The 21926-nt window shown below is 44.1% G+C and overlaps 2 protein-coding genes across 2 annotated transcripts; one reads left to right on the top strand and one right to left on the bottom strand.

Annotated features, from left to right (window-relative positions):
• Positions 1 to 3370: 3370 nt before the first annotated feature.
• On the top strand, positions 3371 to 5457 carry LOC117901648 (endothelin-converting enzyme 2). The gene has a single exon (XM_034812485.1). The coding sequence runs from the start codon at positions 3419 to 3421 to the stop codon at positions 5447 to 5449; it is 2031 nt and encodes a 676-aa protein (XP_034668376.1). The 5' UTR covers positions 3371 to 3418; the 3' UTR covers positions 5450 to 5457.
• Positions 5458 to 8714: 3257 nt separating this feature from the next.
• Positions 8715 to 16215, bottom strand: LOC117901413 (POU domain protein 2-like). The gene is made up of 3 exons (XM_034812148.1): positions 15963 to 16215; positions 12785 to 13674; positions 8715 to 8923 (listed from the first exon to the last, which is right to left on the bottom strand). The coding sequence occupies exons 2-3, from the start codon at positions 13329 to 13331 to the stop codon at positions 8715 to 8717; spliced, it is 756 nt and encodes a 251-aa protein (XP_034668039.1). The 5' UTR covers positions 13332 to 13674; positions 15963 to 16215.
• Positions 16216 to 21926: the final 5711 nt, after the last annotated feature.

Raw genomic sequence — 21926 nt, 5'->3', positions numbered from 1 at the left:
ACGCCTTGCCACCTTGCCACCTTGCCACAGAACCCGCTCTCTCAACCCCATTTAGTGCCGCTTTTTTGTTGTTTTTCCTTTTTTTGTGGGGGTTGTACGCCATATTTTGGATTCCCTCTTTGCATCAGTTCTACCATCAATTGTTTTCTCTGCTTTTTTGTTGTAATCATTTCATTTATGACTTTGATTGATTGTGAAATCTGTACATAATTTGGATTTTATAGTTTTTAGATAAAGACAAGGTTTAAGGGGGGATAGAGACGCGCACAGGGAGTGGAACTGAGTAAAATCTGAACATTTGTGCATCGCAGTGTGGGCGTTTGCTCATAATTGTAGGCGGGTGTCACGCCCACCGCTGAGTGATTGTGCACGCATCTCTATCAGACAAATGTCATGGCTAATGGGGGTACAAAGTGCAAAGTGCAGCTTCCAAGTGCCAAAAGCTACAAAAATTGCAGAGTTCTAGGCATAAATAAAGCTTAAAACGAATTTAAAATCAAACAACATTTTGTTTGAATCCTATTCCTATTTTTGAACTATTTTTGCTATTACTATTATTTATTAACTTTTCTAGTGCCACAAGCAACGCGCTTATTCGGTAGAAATTTTCCACCATCATTGCCTCACCCCTGGCTTCAGATTTACCGCGAGAACTGCCACTGCCACTGCTACTGTTTTTTGTTGCATGATCACTTCATTGCGGATCATTTACAGACAGACACGAAAAAGAGCCAACCATCAAATCATTTCATGAATGAAACGCTGAACTATGGCTAATGATGCAGAGAGATAAAAAAGCAACAAAAAATAATAACAATAACGACTGGCAGCCGTCCAAGTCCAAGGCAACCACAAAATGTTCATTAGAGCGCCAAAAAAAGTTGTGTGAATAATGAGGGGCAGGCAGGAGTCCAGAGATAATTGTGATGGAAAGAAATATCCCCACAGTTCGGCTGAGCGTCTGAATCGAAGTCCGAGCTATGGATATTAATTGGATTTGAGGGGCAGCCGCAGGAAAGTCATTTCCCGCTTGCTTTAGCATACAAAATAGTACGGAAAATATTAGTTAACATTTAACCCTTTGTCAGCTGCGCCCCCTGGGCATTGAGGCTTGTGCTGGCCACGCGACATCTTGTGGCGGGAGGTTGACAAACCGGAAATGGAAATGCAAAAAGGGTTTTGGGATATGGTTAGGGGAAGGGTTTGGGGGAAAGTGTGCCACGGATTATGAAAATGAAACTGGCTCTGACTTCTAATTACTGCAAATGCTTCCTGCCTTCAATGTCTCCTCTTTCTATGGCTGCTGCCGCCTGTCAGTCCGCCTGAATGCTCGTGCCAGTCAAGGTTAGTCCTCTGTCAATCTGTTGGCAGGGGGTTAAAAACTCTCATTGAAAATGGAGATCTAAAGGTGAAAGTTTCAATCAAACGAAAGGCACGGGAAAGCAAATCCGAGGCGGGCGAAATCAAATCAAAGGACTCGCAGTCTTTGCTTGCACAGTTGCCAGAAGGAGGAGCAGGAGGAGCAGCAGGAGCAGCAGCTGCCTGCTACCACAAGCCACAATTGTTGTTAAAAAACTGCACATTAAATCCTTTTTTGTCGTCAGGCTCAATTTGCTACAGAAGCATCCTCCTGCGAGCGCCGAGTGTTGAGCCGCGCAAGCTGCTCCGAAAGACGCTCCAAGGGCTCCCCTCCCGGCATCCTTTTCCTGCTCAGCTCCGATTTTTGTCTGGCATTGTTACTTTGTGCGATTATATTTACCTGCAACATGGCGATTAACGCATCCTGGACGAGCCGCCAGGGCTGCCCCTACCTGGTCTTTATTGCTTTCCTATGCGCCTTGATTTCACATTGCGGCAAACATCCTTTATGCTTTGTGCCCCTTTGTTGCATGCACCGGCTGGCAAACACATTACACACACAGACACAATAAAAAAGTGAAAAGTGAAAAAGGGTGGAAGAACTGCAGCGGCAGGAGGAGCAGGGGGGAAGTGACAGCAGCTAGCTGCAGTTGGTTGCAGATCCTTTTCAGCAGTTTTCAATTACGCAATGGGCGCTCCTCAGCGAAATTCCCTCGAATATCTCTATTTTCTCGTTGATCCAGATGAGTTTTATTCTTTCTCTTTTTTATGATTTTTTCTATGATTTTTTGTACTTATTTTTCTGTGTAAATATTTTTAATTGAGAATTGGGACCACACAGAAGGAGGGAGAGGGATTGAGTGCGAAAGGAGTTGGGTAATTGCAGGGAACGTCTGGGAGGATAGCGAGCTCGCTAGGCAGATGTTTGGGGAAAGGGTATATACCTACATATAAATATGTACATATAATTTAACTTTCTATATGGAATTTCAACATACATAATTAATGTTTACTCCCTTATTACCATGATTCCTTTCCAAGGTGCAAGTAAACCTCTTTATTACATTTTGTATTAGTAATTGAACAAAAATAAGAAAAATGTTTATGAGGTATAAAAGTAAGAGGAAGTAATCTACTCATTTAGACCTACAACTTGATTCTTTTCTACGGCAAAGTATCAAATGACTTTCGCACAGTGTAATCTTTTATTTAAAATTTCTTTGCCTTTTGGCAGAGTAAAAAGGTTTTAAAAATTAAAAATGGAGCAAACTGTGATAAAATATTTCACAAAAAAAATACAGAAAGAATAATTAACTTTTATGTTATTATTATTCAATATTGAAATATTAGTACTCTGGCAGCTTCTACTATTATCATTTCCCCCTTTTAGTGCTTTTTTCTCGACCAACTGCCTGATGTAACGACTCTATGGCATACCAAAAACTAAACACACCAAATCCAGACCAAAATAAAAATATATTAAACTGCCGGGCAGAGGGGAGAGTGGGGCTGAAAACCATTTAGAGATGTTTGCATTATAATTGCGGTGATTATTTCGGAGCGGGGTCATTCACATGTGACATTCAGAGACACCAAAAAAGGGATAGAGGCAGAGAGAGAGAGAGAGAGAGAGAGAGGGAGAGAGAGTACTGATCTACAGTTAGCGATAAAATAGTTAAATCAGCTTTGGGGGGAGCTTTCTCGGGATGGCACTCGCTCGCACACTCGCAGATACGTGGAGAGTGATAAGAGATGGACCCAGAGTGCCAGAGTGCTGCTCTACAGAAAGTTCTTTGGAGAATTGCGGTTAATTGAAGAATGCCAAGATTTCGGCACACAGATTTCGTCTGATTTCTGGGCTAACAATAAATTTGTTGGCCACTAATGTGATTTCTGTGGTGGGCTACAGAATGGAGTGGCATTACCTAACCCACTGAGGCGTGTGGAGCTGTACCCTCTCGATCGTATAAATGTTCAAAGCGCGTTGCCAAAAAAGTTTAGAACATTTGCGTCTGTCCACGGGTGCGCAACCACAATTGAAAGCAGTTCTCAGTCGACCATGTTACCCGCTCTATTGGCCACGTTAATGCCATTCGCACTAGTCGGCCGCGTGTTAGCCAGCTCCGATATTTTCTCTCTGCCTTCAAAGAGCAATCACAGCGAGGAGCTGCTCGAGGACTATGGCAGGTTTATGCTATCCGTGATGAACCGTAGCATCGATCCCTGCGAGAACTTTTACGAGTACAGCTGCGGCGGCTGGAAGAAGTCCGAGCTGGTGCCGGAGCTGGCCAGGAACACGAGCTTCCTGTATGCCATGCAGCAAAGGATCGATGAATCGGTGCTGGGATTTCTGCAAAATGCCACACAAAAGGAGCTGGAGGATCTGGGCACAAATGGCACACGATCGTCGGAGCTGAAAGCCAAACAATTTTTTGCCAGTTGTGTGAAGGTAAAGGCCAATATGTCCTTGGGCTACGAGCATCTAGAACAGGACATTGACGATCGCTACAAGGAGCAACAGCCAGAGAAGAATCAAACTTTGGATTGGATTTATGTGAATTTTATGTCCAAATACGAGATCTATCCCCTGCTGCCACTCAAAGTCCACTACAGCACTTCCTCGCGGAAGTTCGATGTGCTGCTGTCGCCACCTGCGAAGGTCCTGGCTGGTGTCAACGATGAGCAGCTGAAGAACATGACGCGGGACTTTGGTTGGGCTGACAATCTGGAGAAGACCAAGCAGTTCCTCGAGAGTTTTGTCAATCTCACAATTTTCGAGAAGAATCTGACGGCTCTGGCGAAGATCCGCAATGAAACGGAGAAGCTCAGCCTGAAGGATTTCCTGGGCAAACACAAGCAGGATCGTCTTAATTGGACGCGCTACTTCGACGTGGCCTTCAATGGCACTCAGGACTCGAGCTGGCCTGTCCTCAATCAACTGGATGCTGGCTCCATTAACGATTTGGTGTACTTTCTGGAGCAGACCCCTCTGGACACGCTGAAATCCTACGTGCGGATGCGCGTCCTGCTGAAGTTTCATGCTTTGTGGAAGACTAAAACCAAGGAGGGTGGAGTGCAGAGCGAGTGCCGATCGCTGACAGAGACTTACTTCAACTACGCCGTGTTGCCGTGGTTCATAGGCAAAGTCTTCGACAAGCACCAGCGCGCGGATATCCTGACTGTAGCCAAGGACATCAGGGATACGTTCTACGAGCTGTTGGATCATCACGCCTGGCTGGACGATGACACACGCTCGCAGGCCAAGACAAAGCTGGCTTCGATGGACATCCTCGTGGGCTACACGGACGATCTGCAGCATCGTGAGGTGCTCGATCAGGTGTACAGCGAAATCAACATGACCAGCAATTGGTATAAAAATCTGTGCATAATCGAGGGTAGCAGAGCGAGCATAAGACTGCGATCTGTGGACAAAGCGCTGATACCGATCCTCATGCCCACGCGCACGGTCAACGCGTACTACGCGGATTTCCTGAATCTTGCATTCATCACCATCGGCATGGCCCAGTGGCCATTCTACCATCGGGACTTTCCCGCTGTGCTCAAGTATGCGGGTGTGGGCAACATCATTGGCCATGAGATGGCCCATGGCTTTGACTCCTACTGCTATCAGTACAATTACGATGGCAAGCGGGTCAACTGGTGGTCCGCCACTTCGCTGAGGAACTTCAAGGAACGCTACCGCTGCCTGGAGTCGCAGTACAACAAATTTATACTCATGGGCGTCCAAACAAATGGCACCATGACCTCCGGTGACAACATCGCCGACAATGTCGGCACTCGCATGGCCTACTACGCCTACAAACGGAAAACCGGCGACAAGGCCTGGCTGGAGCGGCCCCTACGCGGCGTGGACTTTAACAACAAACAACTGTTCTTTGTCAAGTTCGCGCAGAGCTGGTGCAATGGCAAAGACAGCGGCGATAAGCTCAAGAAACTGAAGACCGATGTCCATGCCTACGATGAGTTTCGGGTGCAGGGCACGCTCAGCAATATGCCCGAATTCAGTGAGGCTTTTGGCTGCAAGTTGGGCACGGAAATGAATCCACTCAAAAAGTGTGTCGTTTGGTGAAAAATAAAGAGAGTTTTTGTAGCGAAAATATGAGTAAGGAGAGAGAGGTTTGTGGTGCAATTTGGAGCAACAATTATACACGGGATTTGCTTGGATTTTGTTACACAACTGCAAGCTAGAGCTTCCCCAAATATTTACTGTACATATGTACATTTGTATATGTAAATCATAGACCCCGTACATAAGCTTATTTCTTGCATATGCTTACTAGCAGCAGCAGCGGCTGTTCTTTCGTCTCTCTATCGCCTTCTCCGTTGCTGCACCCCTCTCGTGATCTAGCTAAGCTTCGTGCGCAGCTTAGATGCAGCCCCGACGCTGCGCCAGCGCTCTCTTTCCAAAGCTTTCTCTCGCTCACTTAGTGCGCGGGCAAAGCGGCCTGCCTGCAGGTAGTCGGTCTTTCAGCTTTACATTCCAACCCACAAACAAGCTTACATACACATATGTACATATGTATGTAAATATGTTAGTATGCACATTTGTGTCTTTTGCGTCTAAGCACAGAAGTTTATCCATTCATTTGAGTACATATGTATGTGCATACATACATAAATGCTCACCTAACTGTAGACTTTTTCAGCACAGTGTTTGATCGATGAAAAGATAACGAAAACGTCTTAATTTTCTCTCCGCCAAAGTTCGAGCAGCCTCAACCGTTTTGCCGTTTATTCAGCCAGCAGAAAATCGATATTTCATGGAGCATTAATGAACGCCCACCACTTGGAGCAGCTGATCTTCAGCTGATGGCAATCGAATAGAAGAGAAACACTAATTGATTTGATGCAGAACCTGACGGTGTAAACTCCCACCAAGCAGGCATCTGAACTGAACGGTTCGACTGTGGGCGTTTCTCGGCAATATTTGTCTTTGACTTTGCAACGATGACACCTTTCTCATTACGAATTAATGGCATTTCCAGCAAACAAAAGATGAAACAAAGGAAAGCAAAGGCAAAGAAAGTCACTCTTCAGAAAAGGTGCAGAAAGGAAAGCCAAGGAAAGGTGCAGAAAGTGTGGTAAGGCTGCCGGCTCTGTTGCTGTTCTGTTTTTCTCGAAAGAATAATAGTTTCAACTATCATTAGTCGTCACTCGAGAGAGATACGCAGAAGAAACACAGAGAGAGAGACAGAGAGAGAGTGAGAGATAGAGGAAAAAGTCAAAAAGGAAGCCAAAACCGTTGGCTTCGACGCTGCCTCTCGTGCATACGAAATGAACGTCCGTCCCAGTATTTGCTTAAGGATCTTCAGAGTCTTATCTTAGGCGTCCTGTCGGCCTAACGGATTTTCGTGCATTTGTTATGGATTTTCGGCGCCAGCTCTCTTATTAGCTCTCACAGCCAGGCAGGCAGGCAGGTAACTGATCCTTGCTGTCGTCTGGCTGCTGCGTCTCAGCGGGACTCCTGACTTCTGGCCCATAATCTGCAGGTCATAAAAACTACGTGCAGTGTGCATTGCGCACTGCCGATAGATCATTAATTTAATAGTTTTTGTGCAGCTCGAAATGCAAAGTGCAAACCTACAGCAAACACACACAAACGTAGCATCGTGGAGGTGGTCTCCGTTCCGGCAAATCAAATTGCAAAAATCTTCCACTGGGAAATTCAAGATCTTCTTTGCCCTCCGCCCTCTATCTGATAATTGCAACTTGCACAATGGACCAGGCCCAGTCAAATTAGTCTTCATTTGTAATCTTCCCTCCTCTTTCCGGAGTACACCTCCAACCTGAACTCCATCTTCGCCGATCTCCCTCCAGATCGCATTAATTTCGTTTATGTAAACCAACCCGAGCATCGGCTAGGGCTTGTCGCTGGTAATGCGAAAGGCGTGGATGGTGTAATAAAAAATCAACTTGCTGCACAGCTAAAGGGGAAGAAGAAGGAAGGAGGGGAGGGAGAAGAAAACAACAGACTGAGTGGGGGTGATGTACGGAACTGTTGGATTAGCTAGTTGATGGAAGCAATAAGTCGATGAATAAACAGCTTTAAGATCCCAGATACATTATAGATACAAATACAAAGCTCAGCTCATGATTAAATAAATGCAGTAGAAGTTTCGATATTTGTAAGGATCCTGCTACTCCGCTTCACAAATATCCTGTAGGAAACAAGTTGCCAAAAGCATGTTTCCATAATTACATGCAGAATGGCTTTTTGTGCCACAGTCAGTGGAGCCCTGCCCTGCCTGATGGCGACCCCGACCTGCTTCCGCCGCTTAGCCAGTGTCTTGGCCGGTCGCAGTATTTACCCCACACACCCACTCCGCTTACTCCCTGCTGGATCGTCATCATCATCGAGTGGCTCCTCCACCATCGCCACAGAAATTGAACGAAAGGGGCGTCAACCCAGGCCGAGCCGTGGAGCACAGTGGAGGAGGCAGTCAGTCAGTCAGACAGGTAGTAGGAACTACTACCAAAACAGTTGCAGCTCAGCAGATGGGCAGCAGCGACAGAGAGAGAGAGAGAGAGAGAGAGAGTAAAGCGTCGGGGTGTTCATGGTGAATTATGAAAATCGTTGCGAAATTAAGTTAAGAACTTTTAGCAGGAAGCAAAAATATTGCAGCCAGGCAGCGATAGGAATGGGAGTAGGAATGGTAGCGTGACTTGAACGAGAGTTTGTGGAAGAGCATTGAACTATTTGAGCAACGAAATCATTAGGGAAGAGTATGATACATTTTTGGTACTTTTAAAGACCGATTTAAGCTAGATTTAAATATTTTTCCAATTAATTTTGCCACAAAACGTGCCTAAATTTAAGTTTTTTGAATCTAAATTCTGATATGAAGGTGAAAATATTTTTACTAAATATGGAGTGAGTAACCACACAAAACCAACTCAAGATTATAGTTCAATTCCTTCTGCTATTTATATCCCACACATTTTTCTGGCGCACCCCTTCAAAATATTAGAAAATCCATTTGCTCACGCTCCCATCTCTAAAACTCAGTCCAACCATTGAACCTTTAGCTTTATTAAATGGAGATGATCAATTTAAATATTTTTCGCAATTGCTGCTGCTGTGGCTGCTGTGGTGCGTGAGCGGTCTGACCCTCAGGTTTTTGGCGAAGAGGCAACAGCAGCCACCGCAGCAGCCACATCATTCGAGCGTGGGGCAAGTGCATATACAGCACATCTTGATGCAACCTGCTGCTGCCAATGCGGCTGATGCTGTCTTGCCGCCTCCTCTCGATTTGTATAAAAAATGTGCTTCATTTTATTTGGCCGCGACCGGCGTCCGCCTTCGTTTTGGTTGAGGGTAAACGCCCCAGACCGAGTCAGTGCCACAGCACCAGTACCAGCTCCCGCTCCCTCTCCCTCTCCATCTCCATCTGCAGCCATAGCCCCAGACCCCAACGCAATATGCCCCGCCGAAAATGCAGCAAACAAATCGCATATGGATCGCATGGATCGCTGGGAGTCTGGCAACGGCCCGGCCCGGCCCGGCCCGAGCCCGTTCTGCTGCTGGATTTTCGCCAACGATTATCTAAATTGCATACGAAATTATTTTAATTAAAAATCTAATTTTCTTAGCCGCCTTACAAGGTAGGAGAAGCGACTTTGTTTTGGGTCTGCCTGCGCGCTCTTTGGGTGCTTCCTTCACAGCGAACTTTTACCACACTTTGGATATTGGAAATTTTGTGGGAATTTCTGTGTGTCTTGTTTGTTCATTGAACCTTTAATTTGACGCGATTAAAACGATATTAGGCCGCGGTCGCATCTGTTGCAAGGTTGCAGCAAGGAATCTTCGAGTTGCCCCGTCCCTCTGGTAGGTGTGAAGATGTGTATGACGGCGTCAGCTGTGAGACCCCATCTTCAACATACGTGACCGACCATTCATTGATTAATGATGCATAATTTTGGTCTGGTATTACACGGACCGACTGTCTTAATAGACGCCTTTCCGGTTGGCATTTCTTGGCTGGGTCTAGGCAAGGGTTGAAAGAGTACAATGAAAAGAGTTTCCATAGAAATTATTTGACTGACAATAAGTTGTTGAATCGTATAAAAAGACACTTCAAACTAGTAATTTGAGTTCCCATACAATAATCATCTGCAGCAGCTACTCGTTGCGCATCTCCTGCATTGCAATGCAATTCAATCAACCACCAACCGATGCATAAAATTTAAATAAATGTTTGATTTGAATTTAATTGAAGCAGAACCCACAGCCAGAACCTGTCTGGTGCAAGTTTTGAGCCGTGATTGAATATAAATCAAATGCAACCGACGGCCCCGGCAGCCCATCAGCCAGCCATCAGAGCGCGGATCAAAGGAACGCGCTAATCACACGCTGAGCCAAATAGGATCTAATTTCCACACAGAAAAAACAACAACCATTTGTTATATGAACAACAAAAGACCGAGTATATGGAGATGCATTTATAGAGAGATCAGAACAGATCAGCTCACGGTGCAGAGCTATCAGGTGCAGAGCAGCATTCAAATTTCGCGCATCTACCGAAGATAAATGATGCCAGAGTAGATCCCAAGAACAGGTCGTACAGGTAGAACCGTCAAGAGATCTCCGCGTTTGCAGGTAACTCAAAACATTTTCAATTTGAATTTTCGACAATAATTAAGCGCAACAATGGATTTATTGGGTTTTTCCTTCAACATAATCTTTGAATTGCTTTTGCGGTTCCTCCGATTCCCCGGTTGCCGGTTGTGCCAGTGAGCCCACAATTAGTTGGGACCTCAACTCAGTCTCCGTCCCTATCCCATGTCGATCCCATCTTGTGGCAAAGCATCATCAGCGGCAGCAGTTGCAATTATCATAATTATTTTCATTCATGCGGCGTTGCATTCAACTACCAGAGAGGAGCATTTACTCGACGACTGACTGACAGCAGATCTCTCTCTCTCTCACTCTCTGCCATACAGATTCGATTGGCGAGATAAATTCTTCTGCGCAGTGCCAGAGGCTGAATGAAATGTTTGAGATCTTAACGCCATTTCCCTTTTGTTGTCTTCGGTGCCTTCTGTTCTCACAGCTACGAGGAGACCGAGGAGAAGGAGATGCAGGATGGGGTATGCGATTGGGGATGAGGATGCATTCAAATGTTTTTATTTTTCTTTGCATTTCCGGCACTTGCTGCACGAACACTGAACTGCAATTGGTTTTGAATACCCTTTTTGAAAACTGGGATGGGTGTGGGCTTCCAACCAGTGTAAATTACTTACTTTCAGGGATACATTTTCAAGCTGGAGAAGGAGTACTATAATTTGTGCAAAAGGGGAAGAGGGTGAGAATTTATCACTTAAAATTTAAATCCAAGCACAAAAAACAATCCGAAAAGTGCATAAAATATTCGGTTTTACGCTTCTACTCCACCCAAAGATCATTCGTTTTTCTTTTTCCATTATTTGTGCACTCCACTCCTTAATTGACAATTAAGAAAATTACGTTATGATATTGAGCTTTTTATTATTTGTGTTTCATGTGGCTGCTGCCCTGTGGCTACTGCACTTTCGACGCCTTTTAGGTAATTGTTTTAGTTGCTATAAAGGCACAAAGTACACACCCCGAAGTACTATCTGTGTGTTTGTCTGGTTGTGCTGACCGTTTCCAAGATGAATTACCATTGCTTCAATGCCTTATGCTCATTTATGTCAAATTATAAAACCAAAAGCTGGCCGCAGATCTGGCTGATGGATCGGCCGCAGATGCTAACGATCTGGGCTCTACGAATATCTAACAGAAAATCTAATCAACAAAAGCCCAACTTCCATTTTGCCTAAATTGAGTTTAATTTCCGGTCGCGTGTTTATATTTTTTTGTTGGTTTTTTGGTTATATTTTCCGTTTTTGTTTTACTTTAAATTTTTGATAATTGCCTTACTTAAGGGGTTTTTGGGTTTTGCATGTCATGGGAGCATTTCCGAGCTGGAGCCAGAGGAAATGGATTTACATATGAAGATGAATGCCGATGTCTGATGGCTGAACCCCTATAATAAGCCCTATTTAAATGTGAGTCAATTTTTGGTTACCTTTTGGTTACCTTTGAGGTCGTAAGAGGTTTGTTTGTGTGTCCCGGTCCCCCGAGTGAGATCATCAAATGCCAAAATGGCAGTTTCAATAATCGAAAGAAAACAAGATGTTACCAACCCCCTTTTTTCCGACAGGAGCAACAGGATGTACGCGACATGGCACCATTTTTCGTGTCGCCTTCAACCTTCACACTTTATGCGCCTCTTGTGGGTCTTCGTGGCATCTTGCGGCTCTGTTCTCTCCGTTGTCCTTGTCCCCTTAAGATGGATGAAGTGTTTGACAACCCTTTCAATCTTCATAAATGTTCGCACTCGTGGCAAAACAGGCGTTGACTGTGCCAAAGGAAAGGAGCTGCAATATTAGCCCCGTTTTGGTCCCTTGTGTCGCATCCTTTTCGCTCTCTATCAAGATGACGACCTTTTGCCCCTGGCAATAAAAAATGAAATCTGTTTCGATGCATACAAAATTGAAAATCTCATAAGCATGCGTTTGGCACGAGCTCGACCTTTGGGGTTTCTCTTTTCCCTGTGCCCTTTTACTTTCCATTTTCTGCCTCTGCTGGCCGCTGTCAAGGTTTCTTGGGTTTATTCTTGGGGGGCCATGAAAAATGGCAATGTGCTTGTTAACACATTGTAAATACCTCATTTTTCACTTAACGGGTTTTTAAATACACATATGCATTGAAGGGGAGTTTTTAGATGGAGTGACTTGTGGGAGGAGGAGCAGAGAAGAAGCGTAAAGTGGAGTTGCTGAGGTTTTGTGCGTTGGGGAATATTCTAGAAGAGAAGAAGAAAGAGCGCTAAGCTTTCGAATTTTACATGCACAAAATAGTCATGGAACCATCTGTATATTCTGTTGAGCTTTGGTTCTATGCTGTTAATGTGCAGTTTATTTTGCAGGCGAAAGCGAGAGTATGTTTGTATGTAGATTCAAGAACAGTAAAAGCTTTGACGATCAACGCAAGCTGGTAGCTGCAGGGCAGAGGGTCCGAAATGCGCGTGCACTGAGCTACCGAGTGAGAGCGATGGAAAGAGAGCGCTAGAGCAGCTTCGGGACCGCTGTCATGCTGCGCGTGAAGCTTAGCTAGAGTGCGAGCAAGATGCAACAACGAAGAAGGCGGGTGGATAGATGGACGAAAGAACTGCCGCTGCTGCGCGTGAGAAAATGCGAGAGCTAAGTTTGTGCACAGTGGGCAGTGCAAAGCATTTAACGACTAAATATCGATCTGGTAAACCTGACAATGACCATCATTAGCATCAGACATAGACGCACTACTCATACTTAGACAAATTTGATCCCAATTATCTACATTTTCCCACAAAATATATTTATGCATATTTCCCCACCCTGCACTCACCTGCTGCCGCTGCCGCTGCCTGCTGCTGCTGGCTCATGGGATTTTGGCTGGCTCTGTCCAGCAACGACTCCATGAATTCCTGTTTGACTTGGATCTGCGGCAGGCGCAGCAATCCCTCATAGCTCTGCTGCTGCTCCTCTTTGCTGGCTGCAACTGCAACTGGTGGGCAGTTGTCTTTAGGGTTAAAGCCATTCAAATGGCCAACGTTAGCGGCATAATTAGCTGCTGATGTTGCTGTTAGTTGTGGCAGTTGCAGTTGATCATTGACTAGCGCAACGCCTTTGCCAGTAATTTGAACATTAACACCTGCCGAAGCTGTTGTTGTTGTTGCTGTTCTAGTTGCTGCTGCTGCTGCGGCCAGACAGTGTGTAGCTGATGTTGCTGTTGCAAGGCAGTGTGTTGCGGCTGATGATGCTGCTGCTGCTGCTGCGGCTGCTTGGGACGTCAGCAACATGCTGGATGCTGCTGCGGCTGCTGACTGTTCGACAGAGCTCAAGTGTTGATGATGGGAATTGTTGCCGAGCGTTGTGGCCAGCAGTAATGGCATAGTTGTTGTTGTTTCTTGTCTGTTTGCTGCCCCTGTTGTTGCTGCTGCCGTTGCACGCAGTTCGTCAGCAGCAAATTGCGTCGCTTTGATTTATGACAACGTCCAGTGCTCCTTGCCGCCTCTGGCGACTTGTTTGCTGCTTCAACGACGAGTGTTCCGCCTGCTTCCACTGTTCCGCCTGCTCTCTTCCACCTCTGCTGCTCTCACTGCTTCTCCTGTTCCTTCTGCTCCGTCTGCCTCTGCTGCTTCTCCTGCTCCTCCTGCTGCTGTCTCAGATTATGATATTGACCCATGGACCGTTGGCGATATATTCTCTTGCCTCTTGCCTCTCCTGCCGCCTCACCTGTAAATGGTTGATAATTAAAAATGTCTTCTTCTTCGACAGAGAGGCCTGGCTGGCTCGGCGGCTGCGTCAGCTTCTGCTGAAAGCTTAATTTGCTGTTAAGTGCTTTTTAAAATGCTGTTATTAAATACTCTCCTATGCAGAAGGGGCAGAAAACTCTATCAGCGATAACGGAAGTCAATTGATTTTGTCGCCGTGGCCACGTAATTTTCACTTGAATTTTCTCTCCCCCCTTTGTGGGTGGCAACAATGAAAGGGCTTGCATTATTTTTTTTGCCGCTAAGTGCAGCAGCGGATGTTTGACTTTAAATTAATTGGGGCATGGGAATTGTCATAAAATATTATTTGTTTATTTTGTTTTGCTTAGGCAGTGTGACTAATATGTACTAACATTTCCCTTAGCCAACCCTTCGCTTATGCCTGAACAAAGCCTGTGATTGTTAAGAGAAATTCAGGAGGGGACTGCAAAGGGTCAAAAGAGGCAGCCTATCGATATATTTATATTTATATTTTATATTTGTATATTTAATTGTGTATCTTAATCAATTAAAAGTTTCCAGAATTTCGAGTATAAAAATACAAGAATTCATTAAAATATTCACTTTTGCTGCCTGATTTTTAGACCAAATAAATTGGAAAAAATTCCCCACAATTTTAAATAGAATATTCCCATACCACTCAGCACACACAATCACAGCAATAAAACTATAAAAAAAGTGTACCAAACTGTAACAATAAACAATCGCATTATGCAAACAAAAAATAGTTAAAGTGACAAAGCATATTGACAAAACGACCTGAAACGAAATTGTTGTAAATTGAAAACAAATTGAAGTCGCATGGGAGAAGAGATAAGGAACTGAATACGGAACCAGGCAAAGGGAGCGACAAAATCAAAGGAAATGGAAAATTAAACTACATCGAAAAAAGAGCAAACTACGATGACGATGACGATCAAATGCCCCGAAGAGTGCCCCTGATAAGATACGAAGCGGGAACAAAAAGTGCAGCAAGTTTATGGAAATGTTGGGGAGGCGAAGGCAACCATTTACATACCAGGGAGGGGCAGGGGCACGGAGCTGGTGCTGATGCCAACTAACATTAATGGCACTTGTAAACAAATCAATTGAGTTGTCTTCGCTTTTGCCGGCAAAGTGCAAACACCACCACCACCACCACGAAGATTGTTTATCAATTTCGTTTTGGACTGAAAAAATTATGTTCTTTGCATGTCAGCAAGCAATTGCCGAGAGTCGTTATGGCCAGAAGACATCAAAGCTGGCACCGACTCGATGCAATTTCTTCCCTCTCTGCCTCCCCTCCACTCTCTTGGCATTTTCAATAAGTCTGCTAATTTCTTATTGCCTTTCGATATCGCATCGGACTTTTTGCTATTTTCGTTAAACTTTATCTTGTTTTAAAATTAAACACAGTTTGTGTTGACTCTGTATCGTATCTCGTATCGTATCGTAAAGGTTTAATACCCCGAACATTGTCCCGATTGTGTGTCTCCAATTTTCGAATTTGTGTTTTCATAATTTCCCAGCTCGTCGTGGCGGTTGTAAAGATAAGTTGCAACTAAGATTGATAATGATAATGTGATTTGTTAGATTTTGGTCGTGAGCTTGTGCAATACGTTTGACTTGATTCAAAAATCACATTTCCAATAAAACATAAATATGGGTTAACTATCACTGGGCTCATGGGGGGTAGCAAGGTGTAAAGTCAACAATTTGAAGAAGATAAAGAGAAGGAGAGACTCCTAAATGACTGCTAGCTATCCTTGAAAGGTTAAGTTGTATTAAATGCATTAAATATGTCTTAAATCTCTTTCAAAATAAAGTCAAAGTTCTTCTTTCTTTCCCGTTAAACCCAAAACCTGGCTGTCGTTCGGCGTATCGCGGCACTTGTTCTGGTTGGCCCTCAAACACACATGGCCAATTAAGGAAGGACTCAAACGCACACACAACAAACACATAGAGACACACACTACACACACAAATCTTCATGGCAGCGGTGTCACCTCATTAACAGTTGGACAAGACAAGCTGAAAATGTCATCGTGGAGCCATAGAAGGTCTCGTTGGTCTCTAGCTGATCCATCGATCGTTTCCACTTGAGTGTGGGCGTTGCAAGTGGAGCTCCACCGACCGACACACACACACACAGAGATACACACACTCAGTTATAGCCCAAAGGGACACCACTCCATAGATCTCTCTCTCTCTCTCTCTCTCTCTCTCTCTCTGTGAGAGATCTTCAGTAGCGACACACACACTCACACTCACATGGGGCTGCTGGCGCACCTCCTGCCTTGCCTGCTGGGCACGGGACACACGACACCGGGAAATCGCGCTCGAATTATAATTTAATTGTTTCTTTTGGCAAACACTTTTTAGAAATTGTAATTGGCTGAGTCTTGCGACTGCTTCACGCCCTTCGATACGGTTTTGGGGATCGGTTTTGATCCTCGCCTCGGGGACGAAACACTTCTTGGCTGCTTGCTCTGTGCTCTGGGCGGGAGACACGCTTTTTGATTGACTTCCGACAAACGACTGACTTAAAAAACGCGCAAGGAGATATGAGCAAAAAATACAAAAAAAGAAAGAAGAAAAAAACAGCAGCACACAAAAAACACAGAAATGAGTAAGAGCAAAAGAGAAGTTCGCGACGAGTGCAGCCGACGAAGAAGACAAAGACGAAGACGACCAAGACGACGATGTCGGTCCGACGTATCCACAAAATGTCAAGCGAATTTTTATTTTATTTTATTTTTTTTATGGAACATGTGCTGTGTGTGTGTGTGGGTGGGAGTGTGTTGTTGCATGTGTGTGTGTCCCAGCCAGCAGGTGGCTCTTGTGGGTGGGTGCTTGGGCGCCGTTTGACTTCGTTTTTCCTGCTGCCTCTCATTCTTTTCTTTTCTCTTTTTTTTGCACGTTTCTTTGCACGAGTTTTAAAATCAAAAGCGTGTGTTGTGTGGGTGGGTTTTATATATAAAATACATATATAAATGTTTGTGTGTGTGTGCTTGTGTGCATGTGAGTGGGTGGCTCTTATCGGATTTGGAATTATGTATGTATTGACTGGCTGCTGCTACCGCCGCTGCTGCTGCTGCTTCTGTTCTGCTCTTGGGGCTAAAGAATTCTGAAAATTCTGTGCCCTCCCCCCTTAAGTTGATTTGTAGTTTTTGAGCGGCATAAAAATGTATTCGACACGGGGCGGGGAGTGGGTATGCGAGGGTTTTTGGGTGGGTGATGAAGAGGGACATTTTTTCTTTGGCGTTAAAAACAATGAAATTTAGTTCGAATATACAGCTCCAAAAGCGACAAAAGACCGAATGAAAATTGTTTATATTTCCATTAAGATTTATCTTTAAATATTCTAAAAAGTAAACACTTTAAACGTGTTTAAAAATATAAAAAAAAAAATATATGTAAATCAATCTGAATCCTTTCAGCCTTTCATACCACAGTTGGGAAAAATAGAATTTATTAGTGTTATTGTTTTTTTTCCCAATATATTAATCACTTTAAAATATCACTTAAATAGTCAAAAATATTTGTTGAAAATAATACAACAAAATATTACTTTAAATTCTTTTCAATAAATATTTAATTCAGTTTGAACTTCATGAAATTTTCCTAGTTGCATGTAATATTCTGCAATCAATATATGTATGTACATATTTTCCATTTTCGACCCCGTCGGCATTCTTGCAACATCTTGCGTTACGCATACGCCCCATAAAACCAGCGCCTGGCTTAGCCAAATCCTCAGCCACAGCAAATCCCAGATTTGACATTTGCGATGATGGCAGAGCCGAGAATTATTCGCTGGACTGTCAAAAAGCGTAGAGCAAAAAAGAGTGGACAAAAGAAGAAACCGCAGCAAAAGCGATGCCCCAAAACGGCGGCAAAAGCAGCAAAAAGCAGCGATAAACGCATAAATTAAAATAATTACAAGAGGCGTCCTTTGACGGTTGTTGTTGTTATTGATGCTGTCACGCACAGAGATGTAAAAAAAAGTGGCAGCAGAACGAGAGGAGTCGCGAGGACGACAACCGACAAACGGCCAACGGAGTTGCAACTGAAAAACTGCAATCGCCAGCAACAAGAAGAAGCAGTTGCAGCAGCAGCATCAGCAGTGGCAAGAGCTCCGAGCAGCGCCAGAGATGTTTCTCACTCGAAAAACTTGGGTTCCACACCGCCGATGTGCAACAACGTTGTTGCTGGCTGGAGCTTTAGCTGCTGTTGATTTTATTCAAAATGGTTTGTTTATGCCTCAACGGAGAGCAGAGCTGAGCGATAGTAGAAGCAACAGCAGCAACAGCAGCAACAGCAGAGGGGAAATCCACACAGCTGCGTTCTCACAGACACGCGGGGGGCACAGGTACTGACGGGCACCAACCAATCACTTTGGCGCTCTCTTTGGCGCATGTCTGTTCTTGTTCGCTCTCTCTCTCTCTCTCTCTCTCTCGCAACGCCACTACACGAATTCGCAGCAACTTGCTTGTCGTGTGAGTAATTCGCCGCAACTAGCTTGCGCCCCAGCCTGCTGCTTCTGAGAAATTCGCCGCAGCTTGATTCCCGTATGAGCAAGTCTGCCGCTACTTGCTTCTCGTGGAGTAATTTGCCCCGGCAGCATCTCTATGTACAAATCTTGGCGGAGGGCCTTTACCTTTTGACTTTGCCTTCGCCCTGCGACTGCGACTGGCTAATTTCCGTTCATTAAAGTTGGCAGGCAGCCTCTCGCTTACTACACCACCCCATCCCTGGCCGCGTTGTAGCCAGAAGTTCCTTCCCCCCCGCTCCGTAGTAAGTTCTTAAAGTTCTTTCGGTTTTTGGCCCAACTTTAATTTCATTGATTAGCGCGCAGAGAGGAAAAGTCTTACCCCCAGCCACAGCAAGGATGTTGCTGCTGCTTCTCCTGCTCTCGCTGCTCGGCTGCTGCTGTTTTGGCTTCTTTTATTTTTGGTTTGTCACTTCTATTCTCTGGTCTGTCTGTCAGTCTGTCTGCCTGTGTTTTGGCTTGTTTCTCTCTTTCATTCTTACTTTCTGTTTTTGTTCTTTTCTGTTCCGTTCCGTTCATTTCTTTGGTATTTTTGTATCTTTGTAAGCATTTAAGATGTCTCTCCCTTGGCTGCCGTTCGGGCAGCTTAAATCTAGCTAATCGATGGGTAAGAAATAAGTAGCTACAGGGAAGGGGGAGGGGGAATAGTTTTGTGGTTGGGTTTGTGCTGTGTGTAGCGGCAATTGGGATAAGTTGTTCCTGGAAGTGTCGCCCCAACTATTTATGGGATAGCCATGAAGAAGCAATCTAAGTATAGTTTTGGTTGCTTATACTTAGACAAGATGATGATTATATGATGACAATGTAGCAAAGATAGTGAAGAGTTGAAGGAGGCATTCTAGAGATGGATCTGAAGCAATTCGTAGAAATTCTCTACCTTAAATTTCCCTTAAATATATTCTTGATTAAATTAAGAAACTTCCAGAGATATGCACACAACTGATATCAATTTTCTCCCCTAAAAGCTTCTTTTAGAATAATTATTGCCTGTGTATAATCTTGTAAATTGTAACCATTGTGTTATTTTATGCTTAATTTTAATTGCTTGTATTTGCAGATAATTGTGAGTCTTGAATAAATAAATAAATAAAATGTCTTCCGCTTCGGTGGCTTTCTAACAAAGAAAACGCTTTTTCTATGGACTTAAAACACATCAAACGTTCCCAAAATCTAACAGAAAATATATTATTTCCCTCTGTGTCTTCCACTAGCACTTCCAAATATTTGATTGGTAAATTCAATCATCAATTTGTAAGTAACTTAAAATGTTCTTATCGCTCACAATCTGCACCCCGAGCAACACTCCTCCCATGCTTTCCCCCACACCCCTACGCTCTTTTTTAGGCCTAAAAAATCCACCCCCAAAAGTTTATGTTTTACGGTGTAAAAAGATTTTAAAAGATTCAAAGAAAACCCTCCAAATGGAGTTGGAAAGAGCAAGCAAAACAGTCAGCGCTTAGCTAAAGCGAGATGGCAAGCTGTCCTTTGTGTGTGTTTCTCTTTCTTCTTATTTGTTTATCATTTGACTATATGCAGAGCGCGCAACGCCCACGCCCCAAAGAGGGTGGAGGTGTGGCAGGCTTCCCTGGTTTCATTTTCCATTTTCTGCACATTCCGTATACGCCCCATAAAATTGAGAATGTCCCTGGCAATCGCTCCCTCCTGCTCGAGCAAATCTGTTGCCCCCCATCCCGGCTGCCATCATCATTTTTCACATTGAAGGGCCCTGGGCACCTCCAAGGACTCTGCCCCTCCCTCCCTGACTGTTGCCTAAGTTATGGATAGTCCTTTGCCTTATCTTCCCCCCAAAAAACTTTTTAGAATTTTCCACTTTTGCTTTTGCGTTTTTCTTTTTGCTTACCAACATTTGCTGTCTCTTTTTATTTACATTACACACGACATAAAAGTTGAAAACTTTCAGCTATAATGTTTAGCTATGTAGAAGGGAATATACCTACATATGTACATATATGTAAGTTGTACATATGTATTTATGTACATAAGTATGCATGTGGGTGGCACACAATGCCTGGCATACATAAGGCAACAAAGGGGCAGAAATATTCGTTCGTTCCTTTTTTCCAGGCTTTATTTCCACGGTATTTTTCCTTCGCTTTTTTGTGTGCGCTTCCGTTTCGCAGTTGTGACTTTTCATTTTTCATATGTTGACTGCCACACACACACAAACACACTCATGAGCCGTATGTACAGCTGCTTTCTCTCTCTCACAAGCTGTCCTTCTCTTTCGCAAGTCGCTCTCCCTCTCTCACTCTCTCCGTGTGCCTTCCTGCTCGTTCCTTCCTAACCAAAGTAAATGGCTTTTGCATTGTAAAATGTTGCATACATTTTCCTCTACTTTGCCTTTCTTTTCTTCTATGTGTGTGTGGCTGCCATTTACCGTTATGCCAGAACTATATACACGCTCACTCAGGGAACTCCAAGGCCCCACGAGAGAGCAGGATGCAAGACGCACACAAAGCTGCCCCACTCGCTCTCTCTCTCTCTGTCTCTCTTTGCTGGCTCGGGGTATATTTTAAAATTTATGAAAAATAATATTTTTCCATCTCTTCACACACACAGCACACACACACACTGAGGAACATCCTTGTGGGAGTTCTGGGCCGTAAGGCGCACAATCAGAATACAATGGAAGCCAGGGGGCTGAAAGGAGGAGAACAGAGAGGGTGCAGGGATGCTCCTCGTATATGTATATGCAGGAGCAAGAGAAGGAGCAGCAGAGGCAGTCTCGGGAGCTGCTGGGGTGGAGCAGCAGAGGGAGCGAAGGACTCCGGCACATTTGGCTTCGCTTACATTTACGTACAGAGTTGCAAGACACGAGTATGTAGAGGTGCTTTAAACAGGGTTGTCAGGTGTCATATCGGGGAAGTGTGAAACATTTCTAAGGAAGTTTCTGAATTTAATTGAAATAAAAGTGATTTCAATATCCAAGTGATTTTTAGCAACAGGAATACAATTCTGACATGCCACAGAAATCAATGCAAGATGCGGACACTTTCTAGACAGTTTCCGTTGCCAAAACTGTTTTTACAACTGATTATTTAAATTGAGTATCTAATTTACATTAAGATTTTCTACAGTTTCATTGTCCATGTACAAATTACCTTTACATTTTTTGATACCCAATTAATTCCTTTACTTGCTTTGAGATTTTCTACCTTTTTTTTTCCACTTAACAATTTTATTTTCATTTTAAATTAATTATTTTCTTTTCCTTTATTTTAGCAACATTCTGTGTGGCCGCCTTGACAACCCTGTTCACAACTCAAGTCAAAAGCATTTCCATTATGATAATGTAAGTGCACAATTTTTCCAACTTGAATGCGCAAACACAGATGCACGCTGTCCGTACTCCCCCTCTCTCCCACTCTCTCTCTCTCTCTCCCACTCCTCTCTGTCTTCCTCTTTCTCTCTCTGTAAGTCTCGCAGCTACTCCTTCACTCGTTCATTGCGCTTGGAAAATTTTCATATCCCAGCCATGGCACATGAAAAACTGCACAAATGGCAGAAAATGTTGCAAAACTACATGACCTGTGGGGGGAGCAGTGGGGAGTGGTGTGGCAGTGGCAGTTGCTGCTGCTGTGTGCAGCGTAAAAGAAAAAGAGGAACCAAGGACCAAGGACCATGCAGGTCCAGGACAACCCGAAGCACATGCACATAAAATA

Source organism: Drosophila subobscura, chromosome U, assembly GCF_008121235.1.
Source record: "Drosophila subobscura isolate 14011-0131.10 chromosome U, UCBerk_Dsub_1.0, whole genome shotgun sequence".
Classification (NCBI taxonomy): domain Eukaryota; kingdom Metazoa; phylum Arthropoda; class Insecta; order Diptera; family Drosophilidae; genus Drosophila; species Drosophila subobscura.
Note: the sequence above shows the minus strand (reverse complement) of the source record. Positions and strands in the feature narration are given on the sequence as shown.

Coding starts and splice junctions, on each gene's coding strand:
- LOC117901648 (XM_034812485.1), top strand. CDS start 3,419: ATGTTACCCGCTCTATTGGCCACGTTAATGCCATTCGCACTAGTCGGC.
- LOC117901413 (XM_034812148.1), bottom strand. CDS start 13,331: ATGCCATTACTGCTGGCCACAACGCTCGGCAACAATTCCCATCATCAA. Junction 8,924..12,784: donor GGCAGCGGCAGCGGCAGCAG/GTGAGTGCAGGG, acceptor TATGCAATTTAG/ATAATCGTTGGCGAAAATCC.